This window comes from Bos indicus, chromosome 11 (assembly GCF_029378745.1).
Source record: "Bos indicus isolate NIAB-ARS_2022 breed Sahiwal x Tharparkar chromosome 11, NIAB-ARS_B.indTharparkar_mat_pri_1.0, whole genome shotgun sequence".
In the NCBI taxonomy this organism is placed as follows: domain Eukaryota; kingdom Metazoa; phylum Chordata; class Mammalia; order Artiodactyla; family Bovidae; genus Bos; species Bos indicus.
The window spans coordinates 67,099,401-67,125,383 of record NC_091770.1 but is presented as its reverse complement, the minus strand read 5'-3'; the positions used below and the strand labels follow the sequence as shown (position 1 = coordinate 67,125,383).

The 25,983-nt window shown below is 40.4% G+C and overlaps 1 protein-coding gene across 1 annotated transcript; it reads right to left on the bottom strand.

The window, feature by feature from the left end:
- Nucleotides 1-19,204: 19,204 nt before the first annotated feature.
- Nucleotides 19,205-25,010, bottom strand: GKN1 (gastrokine 1). The gene is made up of 6 exons (XM_019969717.2): nucleotides 24,984-25,010; nucleotides 22,973-23,026; nucleotides 22,740-22,877; nucleotides 21,677-21,787; nucleotides 20,102-20,249; nucleotides 19,205-19,435 (listed from the first exon to the last, which is right to left on the bottom strand). Exons 1-6 carry the CDS (start codon nucleotides 24,993-24,995, stop codon nucleotides 19,341-19,343), a joined length of 558 nt encoding a protein of 185 aa, XP_019825276.2. The 5' UTR covers nucleotides 24,996-25,010; the 3' UTR covers nucleotides 19,205-19,340.
- Nucleotides 25,011-25,983: the final 973 nt, after the last annotated feature.

Sequence of the window (25,983 nt, the reverse complement as noted above, 5' to 3'; positions counted from 1 at the left end):
TTTACTTTGTACATTTTTGGGTGGTTCCAAAATTTCCAGGAATGAATGTAAATTGAGGGAAGATGTTGTTTAGAACTGTATCAGAAATTGTTTGCCTTTGAAAAAAAACCTCTTCAACAATGAACACAGCTCATGGTATTTAAACCACTGAAAGCAGATACTGACATGACTGCATGTCATTGTGATTCTATGTTAAGATGCAAACATATGATATTGAAGTTTTTCATATTCTATTTTCATGTATTTAATCTTAAAAATTGATGGATATGGTATCCTCTCTCCTCTCTCTAACTTCAGTTCAGTTCAGTTGCTCAGTCGTGTTCAACTCTTTGCGACCCCATGAATCCCAGCACTCCAGGCTTCCCTGTCCATCACCAACTCCCAGAGTTTACTCAAACTAATGTCCATTGAGTCGGGGATGCCATCCAGTCATCTCATCCTCTGTCATCCCCTTCTCCTCCTGCCCCCAATCCCTCCCAGCGTCAGGGTCTTTTCCAAAGAGTTAACTCTTCACATGAGGTAGCCAAAGTATTGGAGTTTCAGCTTCAGCATCAGTCCTTCCAATGAACACCCAGGACTGATCTCTGTTAGAATGGACTGGTTGAACCTCCTTGCAGTCCAAGGGACTCTCAAGAGTCTTCTCCAACACCACAGTTCAAAAGCATCAATTCTTCAGTGCTCAGCTTTCTTCACAGTCCAACTATCACATCCATACATGACCACTGGAAAAACCATAGCCTTGACTAGATGGACCTTTGCTGGCAAAGTAACATCTCTGCTCCCCAATATGCTATCCAGGTTGGTCATAACTTTCCTTCCAAGGAGTAAGGGTCTCTTAATTTCATGGCTGCAGTCACCATCTGCAGTGAATTTGGAGCCCAAAAAATAAAGTCTGACACTGTTTCCACTGTTTCCCCCTCTATTTCCCATGAAGTGATGGGACCAGATGCCATGATCTTTGTTTTCTGAATGTTGAGCTTTAAGCCAACCTTTTCACTCTCCTCTATCACTCTCATCAAGAGGCTTTTTAGTTCCTCTTCACTTTCTGCCATAAGGGTGGTGTCATCTGCATATCTGAGGTTATTGATATTTCTCCAGGCAATCTTGATTCCAGCTTGTGCTTCTTCCAGCCAGCATTTCTCATGATGTATCTGCATATAAGTTAAACAAGCAGGGTGACAATATACAGCCTTGATGTACTTCTTTTCCTATTTGAAACCAGTCTGTTGTTCCATGTCCAGTTCTAACTGTTGCTTCCTGACCCGCATATAGGTTTCTCAAGAGGCAGGTCAGGTGGTCTGGTATTCCCACCTCTTTCAGAATTTTCCACAGTTTTCTGTGATCCACACAGGCAAAGGCTTTGGCATAGTCAATAAAGCAGAAATAGATGTTTTTCTGGAACTCTCTTGCTTTTTCCATGATCCAGCAGATGTTGGCAATTTGATCTCTGGTTCCTCTGCCTTTTCTAAAACCAGCTTGGACATCTGGAAGTTCATGGTTCACATACTGCTGAAGCCTGGGTTGGAGAATTTTGAGCATTTCTTTACTAGCATGTGAGATGAGTGCAATTGTGTGGTAGTTTGAGCATTCTTTGGCATTGCCTTTCTTTTGGATTGGAATGAAAAAAAGATGTCCTTTTCTTTATAGGAGACTGGAATAAAAAAGTAGGAAGTCAAGAAACACCTGGAGTAACAGGCAAATTTGGCCTTGGAGTACGGAATGAAGCAGGGCAAAGACTAATAGAGTTTTGCCGAGAAAATGCACTGGTCATAGCAAACACACTCTTCCAACAACACAAGAGAAGACTCTACACATGGACATCACCAGATGGTCAACACCAAAATCAGATTGATTATGTTCTTTGCAGCCGAAGGTGGAGAAGCTCTATACAGTCAGCAAAAACAAGACCGGGAGCTGACTGTGGCTCAGATCATGAACTCCTTATTGCCAAATTCAGACTTAAATTGAAGAAAGTAGGGAAAACCACTAGACCATTCAGGTATGACCTAAACCAAATCCCTTATGATTATACAGTGGAAGTGAGAAATGGATTTAAGGGACTAGATCTGATAGACAGAGTGCCTGATGAACTATGGACAGAGGTTCGTGACATTGTACAGGAGACAGGGATCAAGACCATCCCCATGGAGTCATTTCAGTCGGTTCAGTTGCTCAGTCATGTCCTACTCTTTCGACCTCATGAATTGCAGCATGCCAGGCCTCCTTGTCCATCACCATCTCCTGGAGTTCACTCAAACTCAGGTCCATTGAGTCAATGATGCCATCCAACCATCTCTTCCTCTGTCATCCCCTTCTCCTCCTGCCCCCAATCCCTCCCAGCATCAGGGTCTTTTCCAATGAGTCAACTCTTTGCATGAAGTGGCCAAAATATTGGAGTTTCAGCTTTAGCATCAGTCCTCCCAAAGAACACCCAGGACTGATCTCCTTTAGGATGGACTGGTTGGATCTCCTTGCAGTCCAAGGGACTCTCAAGAGTCTTCTCCAACACCACAGTTCAAAAGCATCAATTCTTCAGCGCTCAGCTTTCTTCACAGTCCAACTCTCACATCCATACATGACCACAGGAAAAACCATAGCCTTGCCTAGACGGACCTTTGTTGGCAAAGTAATGTCTCTGCTTTTCAATATACTATCTAGGTTGGTCATAACTTTCCTTCCAAGGAGTAAGCGTCTTTTAATTTCATGGCTGCAATCACCATCTGCAGTGATTTTGGAGCCCCAAAAAATCCCCATGGAAAAGAAATGCAAAAAAGCAAAATGCTGTCTGAGGAGGCCTTACAAATAGCTGTGAAAAGAAGAGAAGCGAAAAGCAAAGGAGAAAAGGAAAGATATAAGTATCTGAATGCAGAGTTCCAAAGAATAGCAAGGAGAGATAAGAAAGTCTTCCTCAGAGATCAGTGCAAAGAAATAGAGGAAAACAACAGAATGGGAAAGACTAGAGATCTCTTCAAGAAAATTAGAGATATCAAGGGAACATTTCATGCAAAGATGGGCTCGATAAAGAACAGAAACGGTAGGGACCTAACAGAAGCAGAAGATATTAAGAAGAGATGGCAAGAATACACAGAAGAACTGTACAAAAAAGATCTTCACGACCCAGATAATCATGATGGTGGGATCACTCACATAGAGCCAGACATCCTGGAATGTGAAGTCAAGTGGGCCTTAGAAAGCATCCCTACGAACAAAGCTAGTGGAGGTGATGAAATTCCAGTTGACCTATTTCAAATCCTGAAAGATGATGCTGTGAAAGTGCTGCACTCAATATGCCAGCAAATTTGGAAAACTCAGCAGTGGACACAAAACTGGAAAAGGTCAGTTTTCATTCCAATCCCAAAGAAAGACAATGCCAAAGAATGCTCTCTAACTTAGCTAGTTTCTTTTGGCAATTCCAACAGGGATTTTTAGTTTCATATAGTTTGGATATATGTAATTCAGTATATAAATTTATGACTATTAAGTCTTCCATGTGGATTACATGTTCCATCATCACAAAAGTCTTCCTATTAATTTATTTACTGATTTTGCCATAAGTTTTACTTGGCAGTAATAATATCACCACTTGACTTTATTATTTATTTTAAATGTAAAGCCAAACATCTTTGACTATTTTGTCCTGACATATCAGTATTTCTTTTTATTGTTTTAGCTGGTCTAATCTGGATTTTTAAACAAACTCTTGAGTTTTTATCTCTTAATAAAATAGTATGATATGGTCATTTAATGGAGAAGGAAATGGCAACCCACTCCAGTATTCTTGCCTAGAGAATCCTGTGGATGGAGGAGCCTGGTGGGCTGCTGTCCATGGGGTCACACAGAGTCGGACACGACTGAAGTGACCTGGCATGGCACGGTCATTTAAACAAAACTTTTGACTTGAAATAATTTTAGATTTATAGAGGAGTTGTGAAGATAGTACAGAAAATCCCCATATACCCTTCACCTAGTTTCTTCTAGTAAGAATGCATATCTTACATGATCATGGCACAATAATCAAAACTGGGAAATATATATTAAGGCAGTGTTAAACAATAATAAGAAACTACTATTGTCATGGCTTTATTAAATAACATACAGATTTTATTTGCACTTTACCAGTGTTTATCTTTAATGTCTCTTTTTTAACTCCAGGACACCACATGGCATCTAGTCATCTCTGTCCAAGCCCCAACCCCTGGTACCTGTGAATGTGACCTAATTTGGAAATAGGGTCTTCACAGATTTAAATTAAGAATCTTGGGATAAGATCATGTTGGATTTAGAGTGGATCCTAAATTCAATGATTGGTGTCTTGGTAAGTGAAAGGAGAGAAAGTTTTGAGATATGTAAGGAAGGAAGATGGGGCATATAAAGATGGGGCAGAGACTGGAGTTAGGCTTCTCAAAGCTGAGAAACACCACAAGTCACCAGAAGCTGGAAGAAGAAAAGCAAGATTCTTCCCACAGCCTTTGCTGACATGTTAATTTCAGACTTTTGGCCTCAAAATTATAAGAAAATAAATATCTGCTATTTTATGGGCTTCCCCAGTGGCTCAGCAGTAAGGAATTCACCTGTAAGGTAGAAGCTGTGGAAGACACAGGTTCAATTCCTGGGTCGGGAAGATCCCCTGGGGGAGGACATAGCAATCCACTCCAGTATTCTTGCCTGGAGAAGCCCATGAACAGAGGAGCCTGGTGGGCTACAGTCTATAGGGTTGCAAAGAGTCGGACAGGACTGAAGCGACTTAGCATACTGCACATTTTAAGGCAGTAGGTGTGTGGCAATTTGTTTTAGTGGCCCTGAGAAATGAATACAAGAACCTTGACACTTTTGAAGAGTACTATTAAATACTTTATAGTTCCCAGGTGGCCCTAGTGGTGAAGACCCTGTTTGACAATTCAGGAGACATAAGAGACATTGGTTTGATCCCTGGGTCAGAAAGATCTCCTGGAGAAGGGCATAGCAATACATTCCAGTATTCTTGCCTGGAGAATCCCATGGACAGAGGAGCATGGTGGGCTACAGTCCATGGTGTCACAAAGAGCCAGACATGACTGAAGTGACTTAGCACAAGCACATTAAATATTTTATAAAATGCTCTTTGTTTTGGGTTTATCTGATATCTTGTCATGATTACACTGGGGTTATAGATTTTGGGGAAGGATATCAGATAAATATATACATCATATCAGAGGGCATATGATATCTACATGACTTAGTACTAGTGCTGTTCACCCTGATAACAAAGTGGTCTCTATCAGTTTTCTCCATTGTAAAGTTACTATTTTTTCTCTCCACATTTGATTTATTAGAAGCAAGTCATTGAATCAATACATACTCATGGGCTAAGAATTAAGTTCCACCTCTGTAACTTTATGTTCTGCCTTGAATCTTGGAACTGACACACATTTTTTAAAAATAGCCTTATGAAATTTTAGGTAATTTAAATAAATAATAGTACTGTCAATAAACTGGAAAATTCTGAAAGAGATTGGAATACCAGACCATCTGACCTGCCTCTTAAGAAACCTGTATGCAGGTCAGGAAGCAACAGTTAGAACTGAACATGGAACAACAGACTGGTTTCAAATGTGAAAAGGAGTACATCAAGGCTGTATATTGTCACCCTGCTTGTTTAACTTATATGCAGAGTACATCATGACAAATGCTGGGCTGGAAGAAGCACAGACTGGAATCAAGATTGCCAGGAGAAATATCAGTAACCTCAGATATGCAGATGACACCACCCTTATGGCAGAAAGTGAAGAGGAACTAAAAAGCCTCTTGATGAAAGTGAAAGTGGAGAGTGCAAAAGTTGGCTTAAAGCTCAACATTCAGAAAACTAAGATCATGGCCTCTGGTCCCATCACTTCATGACAAATAGAGGGGGAAACAGTGGAAACAGTGGCTGACTTTATTTTTTGGGGCTCCAAAATCACTGCAGATGGTGCTTGCAGCCATGAAATTAAAAGACGCTTACTCCTTGGAAGAAAAGTTATGACCAACCTGGACAACATATGAAAAAGCAGAGACATTACTTTGCCAGAAATGTCTGTCTAGTCAACGCTATGGTTTTTCCAGTAGTCATGTATGGATGTGAGAGTTGGACTATGAAGAAAGCTGAGCGCAGAAGAATTGATGCTTTTGAACTGTGGTGTTGGAGAAGACTCTTGAGAGTCCCTTGGACTGCAAGGAGATCCAACCAGTTCATCCTAAGGAAGATCAGTCCTGGGTGTTCATTGGTAGAACTGATGTTGAAGCTGAAAGTCCAATACTTTGGCCACCTGATGTGAAGAGCTGACTCATTTGAAAACACCCTGGAGCTGGGAAAGATTGAGGGCAGGAGGAGAAGGGGATGACAGAGGATGAGACAATTGGATGGCATCACTGACTCAATGGACATGGGTTTGGGTGGATTCCGGGAGTTGTTGATGGACATGAAGGCCTGGCGTGCTGTGGTTCATGGGGTCGCAAAGAGTTGGAAATGACTAAGCAACCAAACTGGACTGAACTGAATGTCAGTGTTGTTGCTGTTCAGTCACTAAGTCACGTCTGACTCGTTGTAACCCCGTGAACCTCAGCTTGCCAGGCTCCTCTGTCTTTCGCTATCTCCCTGAGTTTGTTCAAAGTCCTATCCATTGAGTCAATGAAGCCATCCAACTATCTCATCCTCTGTTGCCCCTTCTCCTCCTGCCCTCAGTCTTCCCAGCATCACGGTCTTTTCCAATGAGTTGACTGTTTACATCAGATGGCCAATGATTTGGAGCTTCAGATTCAGCATCAGTCTTTCCTAATGTAATGTGAATAGTACATGTTGAAAATGAAGGAATAAAGTTGAGTCAGTTATACACAGGAAGAAATTAAGAAATTAGTAAACGTTTGTATTATTTAACAATGGAAAGAATGATAAAGATAAATTAAGTCATCAACTCAATAAACTAGAAACAAATAACAAACTTAAGAAGAATAAGAATGAATAAACATATTAAAGAAAGTGACATATTATAAAAGAGAATTGATAAGCAAATTCTAGAGCTTTTTCTTTGGTTTGGCACAGGGTCCACTGCTATGATGACAGTTAAAAAAGTCACCTTGATGAACCTTTACAGCTTTGGCAGGAATCTGAACCAGGAGCCCTTTGCAAAGCAGGAGGGTCAGCCTTAGCCTCATGTCGGACACTTACAAGTTTTATGAGGGGAAACTCTTCCTAGTATCTAAGTTAGGGTTAGGACCAGACCTCCTATTTGGGCACTAAGAGCTATAACTCAGTAAGTTCTGGTAGACACTGAGGATTCTTCCAGGTCCATTGAAGCGTGTCTGGTTTCTGATTCCATGCGGAAACAAGAATAACCAGAACAGTTCTTTAGACATGAGTACATTCCCAGGACTGTGGAGATGCAGAAGGGGAAAAGCCCTGTGGAGACACAGTGGACTTTTGCTAATCTTGACAGACGGGTTTTGAGTGTCTTCCTTTCAGATATGACCAGAGAGACAGTATTTGCACTGTAACTATAAAGCAGAACACATCAATTAGATCAGAATTCACTAGAAGCTGTAGCCCATTTCTGATTAAGTTCAATGTTTTATTTTGTATTGTAAAACAGACCTCTTAATTTTCTTATCTGACTAAGCTTTTATCTTCCTACCTCAATAAAATAATACTTTCTCAATATAAACAATTAAAAGGTCTTTTCTTTCTCTTTTTAAAGTTAAGGCAATCCAAGAAGTAGTTAGATAAATTAGAAATAAATCTTCCAATCTATCTTTGACAAGCTGATTGTTGGCATGCTGTTTAATGGTAAAAAATGAAGGTACAAGTTGTGTGTAACTGCTACGACTTTATATTTTATACTGCTATTAATGTTCTAGCCAATGCAATTAGGCAAAGAAAGATAAAGAAAGAAAGCAGGAAGGAAAGAAAAAAGAAAGAAAGAAAGATAAAGAAAATAGATATTAAAGGAAGCAACATAATCAAATTTGTAGGCATTATTATCTCCACAAACTGCCTTTGCTTTGGAAACGAGCTATGAGGTCAGGAGTCTCCAGGCTACCCAACCTCTGACCAGCTGGCTAAATATTCAGGGGTTCTCACTACAGTTTCAGATTGAATAATTAACTAAAATAACTCAGAACTCAGTTTTACTATACCAAAGGGATACAAATCAGGACCAGCCAAAGACAGATGCATAGGGCAAAGTCTGGGAGGGTCTCAGTCATGAAGCTTTCTTTGTCCTCTCTCTGTAGGGTCAGGGTCCTCACTCTCCTGACACACTGATGGGGAGTGTTATAACCAGAGAAGCTTGCCCAAGCTTTGGTGTCCCAGTCCTTACTGGGGCTTACCTTATTAGGTAAGCACTACTGATTGAATCATTAGTCATGTGATTCGATCTTCAGCCTTCTTTCTTCCCCTGAGGTCAGGTTGATATCATTAGACTCAAAGTCCCAACCTCTAATCAGTTCAGTTCAATTCAGTCACTCAGTCATGTCCGACTCTTTGCGACCCCATAGACTGCAGCTCGCTAGGCCTCCCTGTCCATTACCAACTCCCAGAGTTTACTCAAACTCATGTCCATTGAGTTGGTGATGCCATCCAACCATCTCATCCTCTGTCGTCCTCTTATCCTCCAGCCTTCTATCTTTCCCAGCATCAGGGTCTTTTCGAATGAGTCAGTTCTCTGCAACACTGGCCAAAATATTGGAGTTTCATCTTCAGCTTCAGTCCTTTCAAAGAATATTCAGGATTGATATCCCTTAGGATGGACTGGTTGGATCTCCTTGCTGTCCAAGGGACTCTCAAGAGTCTTCTGAAACACCACAGTTCAAAAGCATCAATTCTTCTGTGCTCAGTTTTCTTTACAGTCCAATTCTCACAACCTCTCCAGTGGACCACATTTTATCAGAACTCTCCGTTTGGGTGGCCCTACACGACATGAGGACATACCCCATGTCCAAGGTCAGAGAAACCTCAATGAGATGATAGGTGCTGGAGCAGTGGCTGCGCAGTGCTGGAGCGGCTGTGAGGAGATACCTTATGCCCAAGGGCAAAGGAGAAGCTCCAGCAAGGTGGTTCAGTTCAGTTCATTTCAGTCGCTCAGTTGTGTCTGACTCTTTGCGACCCCATAAATCACAGCACGCCAGGCCTCCCTGTCCATCACCAACTCCCGGAGTTTCCAGAGTTCACTCAGACTCATGTCTATCAAGTCAGTGATGCCATCCAGCCATCTCATCCTCTGTCATCCCCTTCTCCTCCTGCCCCCAATCCTTCCCAGCATCATAGTCTTTTCCAATGAGTCAACTCTTTGCATGAGGTGGCCAAAGTACTGGAGTTTCAGCTTTAGCATCATTCCTTCCAAAGAAATCCCAGGGCTGATCTCCTTCAGAATGGACTGGTTGGATCTCCTTGCAGTCCAAGGGACTCTCAAGAGTCTTCTCCAACACCACAGTTCAAAAGCATCAATTCTTCGGTGCTCAGCCTTCTTCACAGTCCAACTATCACATCCATACATGACCACAGGAAAAACCATAGTCTTGACTAGACAAACCTTTGTTGGCAAAGTAATGTCTCTGCTTTTCAATATGCTATCTAGGTTGGTCATAACTTTCCTTCCAAGGAGTAAGCGTCTTTTAATTTCATGGCTGCAGTCACCATCTGCAGTGATTTTGGAGCCTAGAAAAATAAAGTCTGACACTGTTTCCACTGTTTCCCCATCTATTTCCCATGAAGTTGTGGGACCAGATGCCATGATCTTCGTTTTCTGAATGTTGAGCTTTAACCCAACTTTTTCACTCTCCAATTTCACTTTCATCAAGAGGCTTTTTAGTTCTTCTTCACTTTCTGCCATAAGGGTGGTGTCATCTGCATATCTGAGGTTATTGATATTTCTCCAGGCAATCTTGATTTCAGCTTGTGCTTCTTCCAGCCCAGTGTTTCAACAGGGTGACAATATACAGCCTTGACATACTCCTTTTCCTATTTGGAACCAGTCTGTTGCTCCATGTGCAGTTTTAACTGTTGCTTCCTGACCTGCATATAAGTTTCTCAAGAGGCAGGTCAGGTGGTCTGGTATTCCCATCTCTTTCAGAATTTCCCACAGTTTATTGTGATCCACACAGTCAAAGGCTTTGACATAGTCAATAAAGCAGAAATCGATGTTTTTCTGGAACTCTCTTGCTTTTTCCATGATCCAGTGGATGTTGGCAATTTGATCTCTGGTTCCTCTGCCTTTTCTAAAACCAGCTTGAACATCTGGAAGTTCAAGGTTCACGTATTGCTGAAGCCTGGCTTGGAGAATTTTGAGCATCACTTTACTAGTGTGTGAGATGAGTGGAATTGTGTGGTCGTTTGAGCATTCTTTGGCATTGCCTTTCTTTGGGATTGGAATGAAAACTGACCTTTTCCAGTCCTGTGGCCACTGCTGAGTTTTCTAGAGTGCCAGGCTGTGACGGCGCAGGAACAGCCGAGAGAGGCTCCCCACACCCGAGGTCAGGGGCATCAGCCCGGAGGAGCTACCCTATGCCCGAGGCCAGGGGCGGCGGCCGGGAGAAGCAACCTTACGTCCAAGGAGCGGTGGCTGCGCGGGTGCAGGAGGGCCTAGAGGAGCTATTCCACATTCCAGGTCCGGAGGGGCAGTGCTGAGGAGATACCCCATGTCCAGGGTAAGAGAAACCCAAGTAAGATGGTAGGTGTTGCAAGAGGGCATCACAGGGCAGACACACTGAAACCATACTCACAGAAAACTAGTCAATCTAATCACATTAGTACCACAGCCTTGTCTAAGTCAATGAAACTAAGCCATGCCATGGGGCCACCCAAGACGGGCAGGTCATGGTGGAGAGGGCTGACAGAATGTGGTCTACTGGAGAAGGGAATGGCAAACCACTTCAGTATTCTTGTCTTGAGAACCCCATGAACAGTATGAAAAGGCAAAATGATAGGATACTGAAAGAGGAACTCCCCAGGTCAGTAGGTGCCCAATATGCTACTGGAGATCAGTGGAGAAATAACTCCAGAAAGAATGAAGGGATGGAGCCAAAGCAAAAACAATACCCAGTTGTGGATGTGACTGGTGATAGGAGCAAGGTCTGATGCTGTAAAGAGCAATATTGCACAGGAACCTGGAATATCAGGTCCATGGATCAAGGCAATTTGGAGTGGTCAAACAGGAGTGAATGTTGACATTCTAGGAATCAGCGAACTAAAATGGTCTGGAATGGGTGAATTTAACTCAGATGACCATTTTATCTACTTCTGTGGGCAGGAATCCCTCAGAAGAAAAGGAGTAGCCATCATGGTCAACAAAAGAGTCCAAAATGCAGTACTTGGATGCAATCTCAAAAACGACAGAATGATCTCTGTTCGTTTCCAAGGCAAACCATTCAGTATCACAGTAATCCAAGTCTATGCTCCAATCAGTAACACTGAAGAAGCTGAAGCTGAACGGTTCTATGAAGACCTACAAGACCTTTTAGAACTAACACCCAAAAAAGATGTCCTTTTCATTATAGGGGGCTGGAATGCAAAAGTAGGAAGTCAAGAAACACCTGGATTAACAGGCAAATTTGGCCTTGGAGTACAGAATGAAGCAGGGCAAAGACTAATAGAGTTTTGCCAAGAAAATGCACTGGTCATAGCAAACACCCTCTTCCAACGACACAAGAGAAGACTCTACACATGGACATCACCAGATGGTCAACACTGAAATCAGATTGATTATATTCTTTGCAGCCAAAGATGGAGAAGCTCTATACAGTCAACAAAAACAAGACCGGGAGCTGACTATGGCTCAGATCATGAGCTCCTTATTGTGAAATTCAGACTTAAATTGAAGAAAATAGGGAAAACCACTAGACCATTCAGTTCAGTTCAGTTCAGTTCAGTTGCTCAGTCGTGTCCAACTCTTTGTGACCCCATGAACTGCAGCACGCCAGGCCTCCTTGTCCATTACCAACTCCTGGAGTTTACTCACTCATGTCCATCGAGTCAGTGATGCCATTCAGCCATCTCATCCTCTGTCGTCCCCTTCTCCTCCTGCCCCTAATCCCTCCCAGCATCAGAGTCTTTTCCAAGGAGTCAACTCTTCGCATGAGGTGGCCAAAGTACTGGAGTTTCGGCTTTAGCATCATTCCTTCCAAAGATATCCCAGGGCTGATCTCCTTTAGAATGGACTGGTTGGATCTCCTTGCAGTCCAAGGGACTCTCAAGAGTCTTCTCCAACACCACAGTTCAAAAGCATCAATTCTTTGACGCTCAGCTTTCTTCACAGTCCAACTCTCACATCCATACATGACCACTGGAAAAACCATAGCCTTGACTAGACGGACCTTTTTTGGCAAAGTAATGTCTCTGCTTTTCAATATGCTATCTAGGTTGGTCATAACTTTCCTTCCAAGGAGTAAGCGTCTTTTAATTTCATGGCTGCAGTCACCATCTGCAGTGATTTTAGAGCCCCAAAAAATAAAGTCAGCCACTGTTTTCACTGTTTCCCCATCTATTTCCCATGAAGTGATGGGACCAGAGGCCATGATCTTAGTTTTCTGAATGTTGAGCCTTAAGTCAACTTTTTCATTCTCCACTTTCACTTTCATCAAGAGGCCTTTTAGTTCCTCTTCACTTTCTGCCATAAGGGTGGTGTCATCTGCATATCTGACGTTCTTGGTATTTCTCCAGGCAATCTTGGTTCCAGCTTGTGCTTCTTCCAGCCCAGCGTTTCTCATGATGTACTCTGCATAGAAGTGAAATAAGCAGGGTGACAATATACAGTCTTGACGTACTCCTTTTCCTATTTGGAACCAGTCTGTTGTTCCATGTCCAGTTCTAATGGTTGCTTCCTGACCTGCATATAGGTTTCTCAAGAGGCAGGTCAGGTGATCTGGTTTCCCATCTCTTTCAGAATTTTCCAGAGTTTATTGTGATCCACACAGTCAAAGGCTTTGGCATAGTCAATAAAGCAGAAATAGATGTTTTTCTGGAACTCTCTTGCTTTTTCCATGATCCAGCCAATGTTGGCAATTTGACCTTACCATTGGCTATTCCCTTTGCCATTAATACTTTTCTCCCCAAAATATTGACATTGCTGACTCCTTTATCTCCTTCATTCTTTGTTCACATGTCACCCGCTCTGCATTTTTCCCTTAGCATTTCTCATTTTATATCCCATTCATAACAGTACACAATACTGTCCTATCAAATATCCTATTTATTTCTGTTTGTTTGTTAATCATGTTTGTCATTTATTTTTGCCTCCTCCAACTAAAATATCACCTTCATGAAACAAGGATCTTTGAATTTTTATTTGCTGATGGATTTCAAGCGTGTACAGTAGTGCTATACATGTAGCAGATACTTAAGAAATATTCTTAAATAAATTAAACATTTTTTCCCTAGGTATGTCATATCTGTTGCTGCTTTTATTCCTGTTATCAATGTTTTTTAAAAATTAAACTTTCTGTATGTTTGCTGCTGACATATTGAAACACAATTCATACTTAATAGTTATTTTTGTATTCAGAAAAATTTCCAAATGCTCTGACTCCCATAACTTATCTATAGATTTGCATTTTTTTACACAGAAAATCTTGGCATCTCAGCATAATAATAGTTTTTTATTCTTTTTCTTCTAATTTTTATAGTTCATTTTTTGTTTGTTTTTACTATACAATACCACCTGACCTGCCTCTTGAGAAACCTATACGCAGGTCAGGAAGCAACCGTTAGAACTGGACATGGAACAACAGACTGGTTCCAAATAGGAAAAGGAGTACGTCAAGGCTGTATATTGTCACCCTGTTTATTTCACTTCTATGCAGAGTACATCATGAGAAACGCTGGGCTGGAAGAAGCACAAGCTGGAATCAAGATTGCCTGGAGAAATACCAAGAACGTCAGATATGCAGATGACACCACCCTTATGGCAGAAAGTGAAGAAGAACTAAAGAGCCTCTTGATGAAAGTGAAAGAGGAGAGTGAAAATGTTGGCTTAAAGCGCAACATTCAGAAAATGAAGACCATGGCATCTGGTCCCATCACTTCATGCAAAATAGATGGGGAAACAATGGAAACAGTGTCAGACTTTATTTTTTTGGGCTCCAAAATCACTGCAGATGGTGATTGCAACCATGAAATTAAGAGACCCTTACTCCTTGGAAGGAAAGTTATGACCAACCTAGAAGGCATATTAAAAAGCAGAGACATTACTTTGCCAAAAAAGGTCCATCTAGTCAAGGCTATGGTTTTTCCAGTGGTCATGTATGGATGTGAGAGTTGGACTGTGAAGAAAGCTGAGCGTCAAAGAATTGATGCTTTTGAACTGTGGTGTTGGAGAAGACTCTTGAGAGTCCCTTGGACTGCAAGGAGATCCAACCAGTCCATTCTAAAGGAGATCAGCCCTGGGATATCTTTGGAAGGACTGATGCTAAAGCCGAAACTCCAATACTTTGGCCACCTCATGCGAAGAGTTGACTCATTGGAAAAGATTCTGATAGTGGGAGGGTTTGGGGGCAGGAGGAAAAGGGGATGACAGAGAATGAGATGGCTGGATGGCATCCCCTACTCAATGGACATGAGTTTGGGTGAACTCTGGGAGTTGGTGATGGACAGGGAGGCCTGGCGTGCTGCGATTCATGGGGTCGCAAAGAGTCGGACACGACTGAGTGGCTGAACTGAACTGAACTTTCAGTATGTTTCTGGAAGTTGTGATGGCAGGCATCTGTTTATATTTCTTGTTTTAATGGAAATGTTTTCATTGTTCTAATTGATGCTTACAATTTTCTTTGATGATTTTGGTCTGTTTAATGAATTTTCTTTTAATTCTAAGTTTCCAAAGAACTGCTTGTTTATTGTGAATGAATATTCAGCTCTATTAGGTAATTTTGCTGCTATTGAGATATTTAGTAAGTTTGTTGTCTTTTGATTTTTATTGTGCCAAACCACATTATTGGTTTTCTAATATAAAATCTGTAATCTTTCCCAGCAGATAAACAAAGTTGAAGATGGAAGGCAGGAGGAGAAGGGGACGACAGAGGATGAGATGATTGGATGACATCACCGACTCGATGGACAACAGCTGAGCAAGCTCCAGGAGTTGGTGATGGACAGGGATAGCCTGGCGTGCTGCAGTCCAAAGAGTCGGACACAACTGAGTGACTGAATTGAACTGAACTGAATATCAAACCACCTGGCATGGATAGGGAAAATTCCACATGGTCACACTGTATTACCTTTTCTACACTTTGCTTGATAAGTTTGCTATCATTTCATTGAGACATTTTGCATCTATTTTTATGACAGAGATTGCCCTGTACTTTTCCTTTCTCATACTTGTCACATTTTGGAATGAACTAAATATTCTTATGAAAGGAACTGGAGAGTACTTCTCTCCTTGCCACCATACATTTGAATAGTTTTATGATTAGAATAATCTATATTTTCAGTGTTTGTAAAATCTCAATGTAGAAACTATTTTAGCTTGTAATTTTCTTGTGTGAAATTTTTATACTTTTCACTAACTCCTTTTCTGGCCATAATTATTCAGGTTTGCTATTTCTTATTGAATGAGCTTTGGTAGGTTAAGTTTTTAGATATGCAGTTTACCCAATCTTTAAAATTCATCTGTATAAAATTCATATCATTTTATTGACATCTTAATATTTGTGATATTTGTAGGTTAGTATTATTTTTATTACTAACATTGCTTATAATTTATCTCTTATTTGTGGTCAATTTTACCTAAAGCTTGTCAACTGTCTGCCTTCCCAAAGAACCACTTTTTGACGTTGTTGAGTTTTTCTAGTGTATAGTTGTTTTCTATGTTACTTACATCTGCCACCGCCTGTGAAATGGAATATCTCTGGCCATATCAATCAACCAGAAATGTCATAGCCATCAGCGATTTCAGGGCTCCAAATGTGGATGAGAGCGCCCCCAAATGGAAATCAATGCCTGTGATCCAGCAGATTCCCTACTCCTCACCCCTACCCCCACGGTGACTGTTAAGGAACTGAGGAATGCAAGAAGCAGCCATCTGCCGCATCTGCCACCCAGTAAAGTGAACAGGAATGGAGGATGTAAACAATTAGGAAATAGGATATGGCCCCAGATAGCAGAGGTGCATGTGAAAGGAATGAATTCAGTGAGTCCAGAGGCTTGCATCTTCCCATACACAGAAGAACACTAAATTCCTTAGCTAGGTATCTGGTTTTCCTTACTATAAGTAGTCTTTGATGTTCAGACTGCCTGCCCACTTTGTGCAAACTTGTGTATAGCCTGACTCCCTTTCCTGCCTGTAGGAGCAGTTTTCTCAGGGCTGCTGAGATGCTGCCCCCTGGGTTCAGAGTCCTTCATATGCCCACCAAATAAAACAACTCTCTTATTTACAGGTTGTGACTAATATTTTTTAGTCGACTTATCCATATTATTGTTTTCCTTCTACTGATTTTGGATATTTTATTGTCTTCCTTTATTTTTAAAGTTGAATAGTTGACTCAGTTTTTAGCTTTTCTTTGAACATTTAAAACAGTAAGTTGTTATAGCCGCTGCTCACAAGCTTTTGACATGTAGCACTTCCATTATTGCACTGTTCTAAATAAATTGTATTTTTCATCATGGATTTTTCTTTGGCTCAAGTGTTATTTAGAATTATGTTGCCTAATTTCAAAACAAATGAGGCCATCTTGTTTTATTCAGAGGTGAATGCTTATACTCTCTTAATTAAATTGAGATCTGTAAAAGTGTGATCTTTTTGATACCAATCATTGAATGTTTTTGAGATCTGCTTTATGCCTCAGCATGTGATTGATATTTGTATATGTCCCATATATGCTTAAGAAGAATGTGATTTCTGTAGTGTTCTTTACATATGTTCATCAAAATAAGCTTGTTACTATTAATTACATTCATTTTTTCTTAACTGTTTACAAGTAATAGAAAAATATGTGTTAAAATCTTTAATAGCATACTCAGATTGTTAAATTCTCCTGAAATTCTTACAATTTTTATTTCATGTATTTGATAGGTATATATAATCTAAAATTTTTACTTCCCATTGAATTCAATTTCTTATCCTGAAATAGTGATGAGACAATTCTTCTAAGAAACATGAGACTCACTGGTTCACTTAAGTCAGCTCCATGACATTGTGTCTAGTTGGGGAGTCGTGGTTTTCTTTCCTACTTGCTTGCTCATAGGAGGGCAGTATGTAAGACTTTTATTTTTAATGGATCTTTGACAGGTTTCCACATCTCATGGCTTCAGGGTATTTTGGAAGTTCTACTCTGTTGGTAGCACACTTCTTATGAACAGCAGTGGAATAGAGGCAGGAGATAGATGGACTCCAGGCTAGGCATTTACAACTGGTCTCCTGTTCACACCTCCTTGTATATAGCCTGATGAGAGGTGAGAAGGTGAGCTCCAGGTCGGACATTCATTACCAGCCTCCTGTTTATATTTCCTGAAGCAAGAGACAAACAGGCTCCACGACTACATATTTGTGACTGGACTCCTGTCTATATTTTGAGATCTACACGTTAATATAAAAACCAGCAACAGGAATAGGGTAAAGAGCTGGACACTGGACATTTTTATGGCAAGGACAGAGTGAAACTAAACCCTGTTAAAAGAGCGGTTGTATATTTCCCATCCTTGTGGCAAGGAAGACATTTCACATGCACAGAAAGACTCCTTGGGGGAACCAAAGGAGGTAGTACCATCTTATAATACGTGATGATAATATTCCATAGGCCTCTGGGCTGGAATGCATCTTGGAAAAAACTTGCACAAGCATGTCAGGGAGGGTCTTAGGGTAGGTCAGGTGTGGAAAAGGAAATCAGATAATTGGTTAGAGACAAACAAAGATCCAGAAAAACTACCTCATGTAAATAACTTAACTGCCTCTTTGCTGCACTCCTCACCAGGAGGGGTACTCACATCCCTCCTCTCTGGGTGTGCATCTCTGTCTTGCTTCCACATTAACTAAGCAAACCACTTCTCTGTGTGCTCTCCCACTTGTTGTGCTGTGTCTCTAATAATAAACTTGGCACTTGCAGGAACAGTTTTTGCCTCTGGGATAAATGCACTTTTTGCTGGGGGCAAAGGAAAATAGCTTCTAGCCTCTAGTCTTTGCTGTCTGGTGGCAAGGATTCCTGTTTTTCATACAGGCTTCCCAGATCCGATGCTTAGGCAGGGAGTTAGGACCTCACTTCATGCCACCACTCACTGCTGCCTCGCACCAAGATCAGAATTGTTTCAGAATTTAAAAAATTATAATGTTTCCCAATAAGGGCTGGTAAATATGGGCATTTTTCCAATGCCATTTTCACCATTTCAATGCCCTTCATTTTGTTTGTTAGGTTATTTAGGGGTGTCTTATACGAAGACATGGTAATGGATTAATATCCTCTTATGGCATCCAGGATATAAAAAATATATGTGGGAGTAATTTTTAAAAAGAGCTGCAGTTTCATATGAGAACACACACCAGTTCGCACCTCTGTTTTCTCTGAGATTATTCTCCTTCAGTGGGGACCTCAGTGCTGTGTGTACCATGTGACTTCACTCCCCTGCCCGTCAAAGAGTGGAGGTTGTGGGCTCTTGAACCATGCATTGTGAAGAAAATTTGGAATATGGATTCAAAAGTATAAGACTTGATCTTGTGAGCTGGAAAGACACAAAAACATGGGAGATGGGGATGACATTCTGGTTCAGCCATCTTCTGCCATGAATACAGAGAAAGTCATCAAGATGGAAAGAAGAGAGAAGTTGAATTTGAGAGGAACAGAGAAGAACTATATGTGGTTTCAGAGACAAGGAGACTTGGGTCTTGGAGCCAATATAGTTCCAAGACCCAAGTCTTCTTCTCCTTTTCTTTCTCTAAGAGTAATTTTAGACATTCTAATATCCTTGCAATACCCTTTCCCCTCTTTTGGCTTATGCTACGTTGAGTGGATTTCTGTTGATCTGAAATGTTACTATGCACATCAACTATAGGCAGTCTTCAGAGCAGTTGGATGGTCTTGGAACTATTCCCAGAGCTGTGGTTAGTAGTGTCTGAAGCAGCTGAAGGGGCTCTTTATAAGGCACAGGCCCTGAATATAGGCTAACAGTTGGGTCTAATGCACTTCGACAACTTGCTGCCACCATTCAGCACTTTTGACCCTGTGCTTTCCAAATAGAAATACTAAAGAATTTTAGTATAAACTGAACTCAGTGCTAAATAGGTTTATTGACTCTTAAGGAAACCAAACAGGACTAGGAGAGAACATTTCAGAATGATACGATAAACACCATTAGAATCCACATTTTTCTGAATAGAATATTCTGATGACTAAACCCACAGGAACTTTTTTTTTTAGTTCTCCATTGCTTCTTCACATAAGGAAATGTTCAGAATCCAGAGTATATCAACATTGAAGCACTTTTCTGGGTACAGAATCAGGTTTGCTCCTGATAAAAGAAGAAGAAAGCACCATCAATGCCTTTTCAAGGACCTGTCTTTTTGGGGATGGTGGTGAGAAATGTTGCACAGTTTTCAAACCAACTCTGCAATAATTTCAAGATTAAGCTGGTTAGCCATAAATTAACCAATTAAGAGATCTAAAAAGTTGGTGTTATATTCGGTTCCTGAGTGGACACTCTGTTTCTGCGTAAATTATTGTTTTAATGCTCAGAATTGGTGATTGTTTGAGCTATAAAAAACCCAACAGATTCTATCAGCATTCTCCTTGCATTTAATGATTTATGCATTTCTTGAGTTTACTCTAGATTCACCCATGAAAGGAAATATTTCCCAATGGTTAAAAACCACAGAATCCAGAGCCAAAATACTTAAGAATGACCCAGGCAAGGAGTTTGTGTCCTCTTTCTGTGCCTGTTTCCTCATCAGAAATTGAGAATAACAATAAAGTCTATCACATAAGACTGGGATCAAGAGCAAATGAGCTAACTCACGTAAAGCCCATTGAATGGTGCATGGCACAGAGCAAGCACGACTTAAGTGTTAGCCTTGATCACCACCTCCTGAGTAATTTGTGTCCTCTGTGGACAGGCCTGAAAACAGTCTGACAATCCTACCAGCACTAACTCAGAATGCACAGTAGGGGGGTTCCTCACCCTGAATCTCTTCAGCCATGTATGTTGGAATCCCCTTGCACATGGTAACAACGGATTTCCCAAACTGGTCCAGGTTGTTGACTTTGTCAGGCTTGACTGAGTAGATCAGGCTCTTGGGAGGTGGTCCCTCTGGTCCTCTACCCTGAAGCTGAGTGTGGGGAAGATGTGGCAAGGAGGAGAGAGAGTAGTGTTAAACCCAGTGGTTTGTTGAATTGGGGTTTGGATACAAGGCCAAGCAGAGACATTAATTTGCCAACAACGGTCCGAATAGTCAAGACTATGGTTTTTACAGTCATCATGTATGGATGTGAGAGTTGGACCATAAAGAAGGCTGAGTGCTGAAGAATTGATGCTTTTGAACTGTGGTGCTGAAGAAGACTCTTGAGAGTCCCTTGGACTGCAAGGAGATCCAACCAGTCCATCCTAAAGGAAATCAACCCTGAATATTTATTGGAAGGACTGAGGCTGAAGCTGAAGCTCCAATAGTCTGGCCATCTGATGCGAAGAGCTGACTCATTGGAAAAGACCCACCTGATGCTGGGAAAGGTTGAGGGCAAGAGGAGAAGGGGACAACAGAGGATGAGTTGGTTGGATGACATTACTGACTCAGTGGACATGAGTTTGAGCAAACTCCAGGAAATAGAGAAGGACAGGGAAGTCTGGTGTACTGCAGTTCATGGGGTCGCAAAGAGTAGGACAACTGAGGGACTGAACAGCAACAAGGCTGACAGGGCATATTTCTTGGCTATAATTTTTCCATAACCAAAATGAAGAAGAACCAATTACAACCCTGTATATCTCAACACTTTGAAATGTCCTAAGGGATTTAGCTGATTCAAAACCTCAGCTTTTCATAACAGCATAAGTCTGAGGATAAATTTACCCTGAAGGTTGTAGCTCATTTGGTCATCTTATAGTTCTTGGATTGACCTATATGATAATCAGTCTCTGAAAATGTAGTTTCTTTTCTTTCCACTGTCAATGAAAGATACCCACTTATCAGTTATACAAATATAAACTCAGGCTGACATTTTAGTGATAGTTCTGCTCTCCCTGCCCACCACACCTAGGGTTACCAGATAAAATACAGGACACTGGTTAAATTTTGATTTCAGGTAAACAAAAGATCATTTGTAAGCATGTCCCAAGTATTGCATGGGACATAGTTAGGCAAAAAAAAAAAAAAAAAATTATCCACTGTTTATCTGAAATTCAAACCCAACTAGGTATCCTCTATTTTTGTTTGTTAAATCTAATAACCCTAACCCAACTCTTCTGGGAAAATGTCCTTGAAGTGCGGAGGACTCCCCTTGATGTGAACAGAGCTCTATTCCCCTAATAGTGAGAGTGAGGTGCTCTGATCAGACTCCAGAGGCGCAGGTGTGAGTCTCAGCATTTGAGTGTGATGGCAGTTGCCTCTCCTCAGGCAGTTCCAACTCCTCTTGCCCTTTTGTGCTGCACAGGACAGCGTACTATGTGGTCAGGAGGGAGCAACTGTGACCTTCTCACTGTTTATTGGAAATCATAAGATCCACCCCCTCCCCGAGTAAAGAATAAAATGACTTTTGCTTTTACCTTGTTTTTCTTGGCCAGCATATCAAGGGCTTGAATAGAGGGCATGACTTCCTTGTTCATTTTGTGCACAATGCACGACTTCTTCTTAAAGGGTCTGATGACAGCAAAGCCCTATTAAAGAAGATGCTGGATGGTAAGCAGTATGTTCTCCAAGGTGTATTTCTCATCAGAAATTAGTTTCACCAGCAGATGGAAATGGAATTGTGAGATCACAATGAACTGAGATAAGAGTGCTGGATCTGGCCCTGTTTTGCAATCATTTTTATTGCTGACATTTGTAAGCACAGATCACAAACTCTTTGAGGGAGAGACTGTTGAATTCACTTCAGATTCTAGCCCAGCAAGAGTCTCCCTACATGTTTGTTTTGCAGAAATAAATTTTTAAATACTATCATATTTTAATCTCCTTTGATCTTCACAACATTTCAAGGAGGCTAGCAGGATAGTAACTAGTTTTCTAATTGACCAGATGATAAAACTGAAACTACAAAGAGTTGCCTTTTCTAAAGGACAAATTTTGTTAAATATAGAGCTGATAATTGCAGAGTTCAGTTTTCTAACTAGAGCCAAGTGGGTATTATTTTTTTGTTGTTTTCTTAGGTGCCCTTACATTTAATTAATATTATTACTTACATTTACTTTGGTCCTTTTGAATTATAAATTAAATGCCAATTTCTGTCTTTTTAGGAAATTGACAATAGAATGATGTGGACTATGGTTTGGCAACAGTAATATTATGAAGGTCTTTCATCTTTATTGAGGGTTTCTGCAGGTAAGGCCAAAGGATGTTGCACTTGTTTTATAGCCTCATACCATTCACTGGATTCTAATTAACATTCATTGACTTGAATTTTAACTTACTATGAGAAACTTATTGACAGCAATTTTATCTAGGAAGTGAAGCTGAGTAAGCAAAAGAGACACTTTTACTTATAACTCTCTTATTTGCAATTAGAATTTACATAAGTTTTTTATTTATTTATGGTTAGCAGGCAGTTTTCACTATTGTTTAAAAAGAAATGCCATGTTTGCAAAGAACAGAAATTGCATGTTGACTACCTACACTTCCGTAATCCCAGAGGGAGTTCCAGGAGTCCCATCCATTGTTATTGTCAACATTGGCCACGCCATGTTCATTGTTGACACTCACTGACTGCTGCCCACTTCCACCACTGTTGTTGTTATCATTAACACTGATATCCTGAAATTTACAAGAAATTGATAATGATTTAATACCATTTTTTTTTTTTTTTTGCAAATGCATTTTGGTAACACACTTTAAAAAACGAAACTTACATAGTCAGCAAGAGTAGGAGTCAGGAAGATGCCAAGAAGTCCAGCAAAGACAATCTGAAATCACAAATAACATTGGTCTACTGTTAAATGGCAAAACAATGTCCTCATCGTCTTTTTCTAGCTAAACTTATAAAAGTGCTTACTAAATTTATTACTGTTGAGTGATCTGTCTTTTCTTCTTCTTTGATCTTCAATTTTTTTAAACTGTAGAAAATTTAATGATCATGTTGAATTGTAGGTTAATTATAAATAATTATGTTGTTTTAGAATTTTTAATGTAGGTCTTACGAAAAACTGATGAAGTGTAAGTATATTGAAAAATAGCATTGACACTGAATAGCATACTTGGCATGAAAATGGTTTTAATTTCTGAGAAGCAGACCTGAAAATGAATTAAGATAACTTTCCTAATGTGGTCTAGAAACCAAATAGGACTAATTTCCAGATCAAATTATTGACCTGAATGCTTTCTTCTCTTCCTAGACCCCCTAATCTCAAAAGCAGTCTTTATTAAAAACATTTTTTATTGTGGTAAAATTCACACAATATAAAACATATTCTTTTAACCATATTTAACTATATGGTTCAGTGACACTAAGTACATTCATATTGTTGTTCCTATTTCCCCTTCCCATCCTACCCCCAGCCCCTGGCATCTATCAATGTACTTTTTGACTATGAATTTAACTATTCCAGATATCTCGTGTAAGTGGAATCAAATAGTATTTGTCTGCATCTACTGTGTGTGTGTATATATATATATTCAAAGCAATGGATTAGTAACCAGGTTGGATATGAATGATGAGAAGCCAAAGATGGAGTATCTGGCTATCGAGTATGCTTAGTAGAAGGGAAGTCAATCAGTGTCCCAGGATACCTGGGTAATCATAGTTGTCATTGAGTACATGATACTGGTTCTCAGAACACAGACCTTTATGCAGAATGCACGATTTTGGGTCCCTATCTTCATTTTCTTTGCCTGGAACAAAACGGGTTGAGACCTGCCCTAGTGATTCAAGATAATTAAAAAAAAAAAAGTTTGATGTATCCCCTGATAGTTTAAAAAGGAGGATGAAAAAAAATCAGAGGTGAAAGAAATTTTAAAGATCTACTAGTACAACATAATTCTTCACAGATGAGAAAATGGAGCTTCAGAAGTTGAGTGACTTGGCCAAGGGTCTACCTTTTGTTCATACCACAACTGGAAGAGAAATCAGATCTAACCTGTCTGAAGCTCTTTTTTTTCCCTTAACCTTCCTATCATTAGCACTTATTTCCAGAAAATTATTTCACACTTGCAACTCCATTATGAAGCAGAATCTACTGTCATATATTTTAATGTTTAGTATGTCAAAATATGAATGTTTATTCACCCTACTCTAGCCCTTTTGCATCCTGTTATGAGACACACAGCATCATCGGTTGCTTTGGCAGAATTTTGCTGTCCATTTGCTACCCTCTCAGCCTTTTACATGAAACAAGTGAGATGATGAACTAGCTTCATGCTTCTAGTGTTTTCATGAATATAAGACTATATAGACAGGGTTCAAGGCAAAACTTTGTTACTTAGAGATCCATTTCACAGGAGGGAATGTGACAGTAAGTCTCTCACTAATTTATTTTGATAATAAGCTTTTTATCTTGCCTGAACCTGTTCAGTAGTATTTTTTTGTCAAAAAAGGAATTCAAGAATGTAATGAAAAATCAGACATTTCATATAGTTAGCAGCTGTTTGCTCTGTGCCTAGATCTGAATCAACAGATCCAGAAAGCAATTTTTTTAAAAGATAGCATAGTATAAGATGCTCAGGCAGCTGACTAATCCCAGTATAATTATCCTTTTCTATGGAGATGTGTATAAATGCCATAATTCCATAAAAAGGGGTTATTCTTATTTTTACAAATTTTTCCATGACAGTGATATTATAATAAGAAGCATACCCCGACTTAGCTGAGTATATTAGCAGTTTCCGATTATAAGGTAATAAATTCAAAAGGAACAATCTACTCACTGTGAACTTCATCTTGACTTCACCAAAGCAATGAAGCTGAGATGACAGGTATGCATTCAGATAAAAAGTGTTCTCATATTTGTACTTGGCCAGCTTTACTCAAGCTAGGTGTGAACAGGTGGGGCCTAAGACTTATCTTTCTCCATTTTCCATATCTGTGCCACATTCCGGCATACCAGGAAGCCTTTTGGAATATCCACCTGGTGGGCAGGGCATTTTGACATGGAGCTGATCTGACTCACCATATGTTGATGTTGAAGGTATCAAAATGATTGATGACAACTTCTGGTCCAATTGAAGCCGTGGCTGTGGGTATTTTATACATTGATATTACTGAGATTTAGGAAAAGAATCATCCCTAAAATCAAACAAGATAAGAAACTATGGACCTTGCAGAGAGCAGCTCATGCAAGAACGTGGCATGGCTTCCTCTTTGTACCTTCAACTGAGCCACTGTGAGGTTTTTGCTTAGGCTAAGCTGTTCTATTAGGGCTTCCCAAGTGGCGCGGTGGTAGAGAATCTGTCTGTCAATGCAGCAGACACAGGAGATGTGAGTTGGATTCCTGGGTCAGAAAGACCCTCTGGAGGCGGAAATACTAACCCACTCCAGTATTCTTGCCTGGGAAATCCCATGGGTCGAGGAGCCTGGTGGGCTACAATCCATGGGGTTACAAAGAGTTGGTCACAACTGAGCATGCAGGCATGCAAACGTATTCTATTAGCTACTTCCACTAAACCTATATTTTTCTCTACAATCCTGAACTCTCTCAGTGACAGGACCATACATCTGGTTAGAAAACTAAGGACTCTCTGTGACTCTTCTTACCACCACATACAGTTAGTTACTAACCCTTGTCATTTCATCTTAGAATTGGCTCTCAACCCTGGCTTTGTCCACAGATTTGTTCACCTGGACTTTTACAACAGTGATGTAATTGATAGCTCTGGTTATCAGTCTCATATTCCAGGGCATTTTCTCCATTTTCCCTAAGGCTGTTTT